Below are 8,938 nucleotides of genomic sequence, written 5' to 3'. Positions count from 1 at the left end.
TGACAAAGCTTTGCATTTATTTTTCAGACATAAAATAAATATTATATGCCACTGATACTCAATAACCCTTTTCTAAAAAGAATGCTAGAGTGAATCAAACAATGCAGTCCTTTGCTACTCCTCAAATTATTCCATTAAATAAATAAAGGTACAATAACACAATGTGGATGAATGTAATGTATTGGATGACCTATGTAAGATGATTTCACAACAGGGAACGGGGAAGATTGACATGTGCACATAACGGGGTGGTAGTGGGACACAGGGTAATGAAAGCTAATGGATTATCTCTGGTCTCTTCACATTGAGCTGTAGTCTGGCCAGGGTCCCAGTGGAGGTCCGTGTAGGATGAGACAGGACATCCATCCTATCTTCAACCGGCTTCTTTACACCTAATCAGCCTTGTTCATCTGCTTATCCCTCTCCTCTTTGGTGATTTGAGCTGCAAGGTAATTAGTCTAAGTCGTGAATCATATTTCCAATAAAAAAATCAAACATACTAGAACGTATTTGTTGGTGATTAATGTAGGACTGATAAAACTTCACTATTTTAGACTTTATTCAATCTAATTATTGTCTTTTTACATTTTAATTCTAGACTATATCAATTTATAATATCCATGCCATTTGATAAATAAATACCACTGAGAAAATGACTGTTACTTCAATAACATTGGGATTAGAATAACATCTCCAGTTCAATTTGTTAATATCAAGATAGATTTTTCTAAAAATCTATAGTGTACAGATGAGGTAAAACGTGTCTTATCCTTTCACATTATCCAATATTTTGTAATATATTTGACCTTCTCGTACCCTTAAATTTAGTGAGATGGACCATGCACATTGTTACATACAGTAATGTATAGTACATTTACATTTGAGTCATTTAGCAGACGCTCTTATCCAGAGCGATTTACAGAAGCAATTAGGATTAAGTATTTTGGCACACCTTTTATTATTATTTTCTAATTAATACAAATGAAACAATTCTATAATAATGGGATTGACCTCAGTTATTATTGAGTGTGGGGGCTTACCTTGGGGGAAAGTGCCAGGTGCTGGGAATAAAACGAGTAGAAGCATGACAGGACACAGCATGGTGGGGTTACAGACAGAAGGAGAGACACACGTCAGAGGAGATGGATCATGTAATGGTGGCAGGATCCATTTAGAACCTTTACATGTATTCCAGTGTACATTCTAAAGGTCCGTCAGGGAGTTAATATACCCTTATGAAGACATAACGATATGTCTGTATATGTTAACATGAAATCTCAAATAGGAAGAATAGATTTACTGTATTTGCCCTCTAGAACATACTATGATTACCATGATACATGTTCTAGATTTGAACATGCCATTTAACACGTACAAGTAGAATTCTTCCATCTCAGATTTGATGTCCAAATGTAGTATTTCATAAGGAAACCCCCAAACATGTTTCAAATATGAGTTGGGGAGCATTCATATATTATGACATTTTCAGACATTTATATATGACTTCATATTTGATGGACACATATGTACTAAGGTTACCTGTTCCAGACATGAAACAGAGTGAAGTACACAGGAAGTTGGAAACCTTGACAATTACATCCCTATTTACGGTGGTCATAACTGTAACAATCACCATGTACACTCAGTGGCCAGATTATTAGGTACACCCATCTAGTACCTGGTCAGACCCCACTTTGCCTGAATTCTTCGGGATATGGAAACATTGCTGAATTGGTTTCAAGGGCCCTAACGTGTGCCAGGAAAACATTCTCCACACCATTACACCACAGCCACCAGCCTGTACTGTTGACACCAGGCAGGATGGGGCCATGGACTCATGCTGCTTATGCCAAATCCTGACTCTGCCATCAGCATGGCGCAATAGGAGCCGGGATTCTTCGGACCAGGCAATGTTTTTCCACGCCTCAATTGTCCAGTGTTGGTGATCGCATGCCCACTGGAGCCACTTCTTGTGTTTAGCTGATAGGAGTGGAACCCGGTCATCTGCTGCAATAGCCCATCTGTGATAAGGACCAACGAGTTGTTCATTCCGAGATGCTGTTCTGCACACCACTGCGCCGTTATTTGCCTGTTTGTGACCAGCCTGTTAGGTTGCACCATTCTTGCCATTCTCCTTTGACCTCTTATTAATGAGCTGTTTTCACCCACAGGACTGCCGCTGACTGGATGTTTTTTGTTTGTTGCACTATTCTTGGTAACCCCGAGACACTGTCGTGTGTGAAAAGTCCAGAATGCCGGCCGTTTCTGAGATACTGGAACCGGCGCACCTGTCACCAATGATCATATCACGCTCAAAGACACTTCGGGCACATGTTTTACCCATTCTAGCATTCAATCGACCAGTAACTGGAAACCTTGATGCCTGTCTGCCTGATTCATATAGCAAGCCATGGCCACATGATTCATTGTCTCTAGGAGCGAACCATTTTCGTGAACAGGGTGGTGTACCTGAAAAACTAGCCACTGAGCATACAAGATTGACAATGGAGTTGGCAGTTGGTTGGCAGGCCAGGTGTGTTAAGGAGCTCACCAGCAGAGAAAAGGTGAGTAGTGTTAGGGATACTTACGGCGAATCTCCAGCTTACACTCCACTGCGTCTTCTCCACTAGCGTTGACTGCTTTGCACATGTACACTCCCCCGTCAAATGAGCAGGGCTTGCGAATCTCCAGGGTGAGTACGCCCTGCCTACTGAACATACGATACTTGGCCTCGTTGGAGATGTCCATCTTGTTTTTGTACCATGTCACTTTGGGCTGAGAGAGAGAGGTTACAATGTGAACTAGATTTGCCTAGAGTCATGCATATGGCAAAACAATGAAATAATGTCTATCTGCTGTAACTAAGGCTCATAGTTTTTACTGGTCAGGACATGCTTGTCATCCCCCTACAGTACCAGTAGCAGACATGATGATAATGTAATAGTCGTGCTGATTTGATGGTGATTTTGATGGTGATAAATCACTATATCATTCATGGTTAGCAGCATAGCCTTTGTCTCTGTCATTCTCGCTTGTGTAGGGACACCTCACCTTGGGGATGCCTCTGACAGAGCAGCTGAGGGTGGCGTTGTAGCCTGCTATGACTGAACGGCTCACTAGAGGGTGTGTGAACTTAGGCGCCTCGGAAAAGTCATGCTCCTTGTAAGTTGGAGGCTTGTACTCGAAACCTGATGAACAGATGAACAGGTGCAGTGCTCAACTTATGTTCAGAAAGTTTATGAATTTTTACACAGGTGGCAGCAGGCAATGTTTTTTTTATGAATTTCATGTGAATGCTAATCCTACATTTAAAAAAATCCTCTCACTGTCAACTGCGTTTATTTTCAGCACACTTAACATGTGTAAATATTAGTATGATCATAACAAGAGACATAAACTGAACAAGTTCCACAGACATGTGAGTAGCAGAAATTGAATAATGTGTCCCTGGCATGTAGGTCTTCCTTCAAAGATAAATGCGAATCCGACCATCACCCCTGGTGAGACAAAACCGCGACTCGTCAGTGAAGAGCACTTTTTGCCAGTCCTGTCTGATCCAGCGACGGTGGGTTTGTGCCCATAGGCAACATTGTTGCCGGTGATGTCTGGTGAGGACCTGCCTTACAACAGGCCTACAAGCCCTCAGTCCAGCCTCTCTCAGCCTATTGCGGACAGTCTGAGCACTGATGGAGGGATTGTGCGATCCTGGTGTAACTCGGGCAGTTGTTGTTGCCATCCTGTACCTGTCCCGGATGTTCGGATGTACCGATCCTGTTGCGGTGTTGTTAGACGTGGTCTGCCACTGCGAGGACGATCAGCTGTACGTCCTGTCTCCCTGTAGCGCTGTCTTAGGCGTCTCACAGTACGGACATTGCAATTTATTGCCCTGACCACATCTGCAGTCCTCATGCCTCCTTGCAGCATGCCTAAGGCACATTCACACAGATGAGCAGGGACCCTGGGCATCTTTCTTTTGGTGTTTTTCAGAGTCAGTAGAACGGCCTCTTTGGTGTCTTAAGTTTTCATAACTGTGACCTTAATTGCCTACCGTCTGTAAGCTGTTAGTCTTCCACAGGTCCATGTTCATTAATTGTTTATGGTTCATTGAACAAGCATGGGAAACAGTGTTTAAACCCTTTACCATAAAGATCTGTGAAGTTATTTGGATTATTACGAATTAGCTTGGAAAGACAGGGTCCTGAAAAAGGGAAGTTTCTTGTTTTGCTGAGTTTACATACACAATGACCATGTTAAATTTATAACTATTGTTTGTTTATAGTTATGATGTCAGGGTGGTATTACTGTCATGAACAGTGTGCCAGGTATGGGAGCCCACCTGTTTTCTGGATGTAGGCACTGTCTGCTGAGAAGCAGGGCTCTAGGCTGAGGCCTACCATGTTCACAGCGTAGATACGGAAGATGTATTCATTCCCCATGATGAGATCAGCCACCACACAGTTAGTTCGCCTATATAGCTCATAGACAGTGTACCATTCCTGAAAACCAACCACATTTGAGTCAAACTCTTCATTTTTAATTGAGACCACATTTTTAGGGCTACCAAAATACTACAGAACAGCTAAACCACACTGTCAGTGTAACATGTCTTGAGAGAATGAGAATGCATGCCAACTCCTATGAGTGTTTGCCAAACAAAGGGGGCCAACTGGGTTATATTTAGCAATGGGGCATCTCTGATATCCAATTGAGATATTGTTCTTTGTAACATGATAATCTCATATCTCACAGCCTGCCATTGTGAGATGGAAGAAATTAATTGGGTCTAATAATGACTTGTATGAAACCTGAACAGGGAGCTTTTTATTTAGCCACTAACCTTGCAGCTCAGAGGTACATTGGGTTTCCATCACTACACAGACAAGCCATGTCCAGTATAAGGCCAAAGCTAGGGGCTAAAAACAGGGTGTGCTTGGCTTGCTGTGCTCTGGGTGGCTGCTTGGGGTGGTGGAAGGTGGCAGTTGGAGCTCAAACAAACAGGCCCAGAATGCAGTTCTCCTTGCCCACAAAGACTCTCTGCCTAGCTGTGGCTGACTGTGTGTCACAAGTGAGGGTAAAATCCCCCTCGTGACCATGTAGCATTCTTCCCATCACATAGTGTACATACATTAGTCAATTATGGCCATGTGTCAGAGAGCTTAGCTACCTTGCCTTGGCAATGGCATGGTTATTAAACCCAACGTTCTAACACTCAGAGCTTGGCATAGTTCACTCTGAGCCCAGCCAGAAAACTAACAGATAATTATCAGCCAGCTTGCCCTCTCTCACACACACACTGGGATGACCTGTGTGTGTCAGTTAGAAAATAAATATTAGCCTAATCATAATTTAGAATATAGATCATGCTTTCCTGAACCTGCCATGTGTGGGGCAGTGTATGATCTTCGTATAACCTTACTCATCTAGTATTGTCTGACCAATATGAATTGCTAGTTTTCTGTCATATATGAACCTCTTGCACAAATGAATGAGGAGAACATTTTCTTGTTAGACACTGCCCAGCAGATTGACTCTCACCATGGTCTTCTTGTCAGCCTTCTGAACCATGTAGCCGGTTATTTCACAATTTCCATTGTCCTTGGGTGGCTTCCACTCCAGAGCCACGTTAAAGCCCCAAACATCCATGATCTTCAGTTTCTCTGGAGACCCAGGCAAATCTAAAGATAAGAAATAATATTTATCGAGTCAACATACTGTACAATAACTTTACCTTAAACTCCAATTCAATCAATCACAGAGAAAGGTAAACCACACGGTGGGTACACGTAGAATATTGTTTACGCTGTATTTTAGGAGCAGGTGTGGTTTTGTCATAGTTAATAACTCAGATACAGCATAAACCCATTATGAGTGAACTGATAGTGCCACTGATCAATCATAAAACATTTCTATTCCAAACCATTAGAGTTGTAAGGAGTCCTCACCAACAATTTGAATTGAGATGCTGGCTGTGTCCTCAACATTCTCAATCTGCAGCTTGACTTCATACTTCCCAGAGTCCTTCCTCTCTGACTTGCGGATGAATAGGATTGTGTCGGTGTCGCTGTTCCGGACGCTGACCTGCTTCGGGTTCAGATGCTCCCCATCTTTACTCCAGGTGATCACAGGCCTAGGCTTGCCCTAAAATAATAAATAATTGAGATTGGAAATTAAACATTTTAAGAAAGAAAGATTCTGGAGGACTGCAGTACAAGTAAGTTAATATGTGTGAAATATTGGTTTTCCTCAGTAACCTACGTTTACTAAATAATCATTACAGGTCATTACAGGTCCAGGGGTGATGATGATTTCAGTACATCTCCAGACCAAGACATTTGAAATATGATATTGTTCAGATATTTTTATGGCAGATTTGAACCTAGATAAGTGTGCCTAATAGATACAGTAGATGGTGGTACATTTGGCGGTGGCCCAGACTCCTTGGCTTGTGGTTTTCAGCAGTTACTCACTATGAGCTGCTTAAGAGAATCATGTCTGTATCAGTTATCAGTCTGTCAGTCTGCATGTGTTACTAGGATACAGTTTCAAAACTGAAGCTGTATGTATTTATAGTCTTGAGGGAAAAGCAGAAACAAATAAAGAGACAGAGTTATTTCCTGTAGTATTTTTGCAGACTGTAGTATCCTGTAGTATTTACTGTAGTGTTTTTACTGTAGTGTTTTTGCAGTCATTACTGTAGTATTTACTATAGTGTTTTTGTTCAATTATCTTTGACATACAAATGGGGGTTTTCTCGTTGAGGAAACCTACTGGACAAATACTAAAAGAGCAAATTTTCCCAAAACATGTAGGTAGGTAGGACTGGGTCTGAATGATTAGTTCAGTGGTCAAATTAAGATCTGTACTACACATGACCGAGGGATACTACAGTGTGTTTAATTCTATAGTAAGTAGGCCTACTGTAGTATTCTACCATAAACTGTAGTATTTTTAATGTGGGTAGCACCATTCCATAACTCAATGTGCACCAAAGAAAAGGAAATAGCAATTTCTAGTTCCTAAATCATTCAGCATATTTCTCTTATGGGCAAGGGCCTATATACAGTTCATTCATCCTATAGAGTGTGAAGGGTGTACTCTAGCCCATACCTGGAAAGGGATCACAAGATTGATTGTCTCCTCCACTTTCTTGATGAGGGTCTGGCGGAGATTTCTAGGAATCCAGATTTTGGGTTTCTCTGTGAACAAAAAATCATAAGATGTCAATGAGTAAAGTTGGGCTGGCTTTAGGACCATGCAGACACCTCGGTGTGGGCGGGAAGACTGTTTGCCTGACTGCAGTGAACAGCACGACTTTTCTCGCAAAACAGTGCATAGGTGGAAGATGGCAGTAATTGACTAGGTAACAGCTTGAAACTAAACTCTAGTTTTGAATTCCGGTGCTGAGCTAGTGCGTAGCAGCTAATTGCTCTAAGACATGTTGCTGAAGAATGTTATTTATGTCCCTTATCAACTGAGGTGAATGAAGCTACAGCAGCCAAGGTGATAATGGCTGGAGTCAATTGTTGTCAATTGCTTGTTTTTGTTGTTCTCTTAATAGCATTAGGAATGCAGTAAATATAATAAATAAAGTTACTTTGTTATAGCCTACCCTCGGTTTACCTGAAATTATGCCAATGCCATCAGTACCCTAAAGCTCGGGACCTAGCCGTCTCGGGGGTGTGCTACTCCACTGCTTATAACTATACTTTTTCAGTATCTAAGATGTGCCAAATAAATTATCTCCAGCTATACATTTGGTTTGCTAACTTGCTAGCTAAGTGTCTAGCTCGCGAGATAAAGCTTCTTGGTTACAGCAGCAGTTTGCCAAACATTTCTTTGTGCCGCAGCAAACTGATTAGCCTTTTGAGATACTGTAGTTATATAACTTTATGAGCTGGGTTGTCTGTCCTTGCAATTAGTTTATGTTCGCTTGCGCTTGTTAGCATTTAGCTAGCGTCCGCTATGGGATTTTTTTGGGGAAAAAAATACAGGCCATTGTCTGCACTGCCAGTAATACCGTATACCCCGCTATGGTACAGGAACGGTTTGAAGGTATGAAAATCTGCATACCGCTCAACCCTAGGTGGTTCATGGCTCAGACTTTTCCCTGAGACTGGGAGTACCACAATACCTTTCAACTATCACTTTTAGCTTGATGGCACCATTACTGGTCTAATGAGTTACTGTTCATGTACATTGACCAACTGCCTGTGAGGTAATAGTAAATGTGAGTTGACAACATCAAGTGCTTGTCAGTGCAATTCCATGGTAACAGTAGCACAGACTTTCACTTTAAAATGTATGTCAAACAAAAACCAATAATTGGAGAGTTAAACAAACCATACAACTCTATGCACAAGGACTACTTTTAACAATTTCCACAGAAAATGTTGCAAAAACACATTTACTTGTAGAACAGTGCAGATGCAGAGTTTGGTAACAGAATGAGAGTTTGCGCCATCATTCTGTTACCAAACTTGGCATCTGCACTGTTCTACAAGTAAATGTGTTTTTGTTTAACTTTGCAATCATTGCTTTTTGTTTGACATATATTTTAAGGTGAAAAATCTGAGTCTCAGTGTCACTCTGTTACTGTGGAATTGCCTTACTGCCAATCAGCATTTAGTGATAGTATCATCCTGTCAGCAAGCGGAAAGGCCGGGGGCTTCAGTGCAGATGCAGAGTTTGGTAACAGAATGAGAGTTTGCGCCATCATTCTGTTACCAAACTTGGCATCTGCACTGTTCTACAAGTAAATGTGTTTTTGTTTAACTTTGCAATCATTGCTTTTTGTTTGACATATATTTTAAGGTGAAAAATCTGAGTCTCAGTGTCACTCTGTTACTGTGGAATTGCCTTACTGCCAATCAGCATTTAGTGATAGTATCATCCTGTCAGCAAGCGGAAAGGCCGGGGGCTTCAGTGTGCATCTGAGACC

General features: G+C 41.6%; 1 protein-coding gene and 1 non-coding gene across 2 annotated transcripts in view; both read right to left on the bottom strand.

Moving 5' to 3' along the window:
* LOC139384586 (myosin-binding protein C, cardiac-type-like) overlaps positions 1–8,938 on the bottom strand; it is a 41,277-nt gene continuing 32,339 nt past the window's right edge. The window contains 7 exon segments of the mRNA XM_071129417.1: positions 1–442; positions 2,589–2,775; positions 3,052–3,188; positions 4,337–4,496; positions 5,536–5,675; positions 5,943–6,138; positions 7,108–7,196. Of these exon segments, the coding sequence (XP_070985518.1) occupies positions 393–442; positions 2,589–2,775; positions 3,052–3,188; positions 4,337–4,496; positions 5,536–5,675; positions 5,943–6,138; positions 7,108–7,196 (959 nt within the window). The 3' untranslated portion in view covers positions 1–392.
* Positions 6,742–6,796, bottom strand: LOC139385311 (U7 small nuclear RNA). Its single transcript, XR_011628933.1, has one exon. It is a non-coding gene; the product is annotated as a U7 small nuclear RNA (small nuclear RNA).

This window comes from Oncorhynchus clarkii, chromosome 26 (genome assembly GCF_045791955.1).
Source record: "Oncorhynchus clarkii lewisi isolate Uvic-CL-2024 chromosome 26, UVic_Ocla_1.0, whole genome shotgun sequence".
NCBI classification, from domain to species: Eukaryota; Metazoa; Chordata; class Actinopteri; order Salmoniformes; family Salmonidae; genus Oncorhynchus; species Oncorhynchus clarkii.
This window is presented reverse-complemented; position numbering and strand designations above follow the sequence as displayed.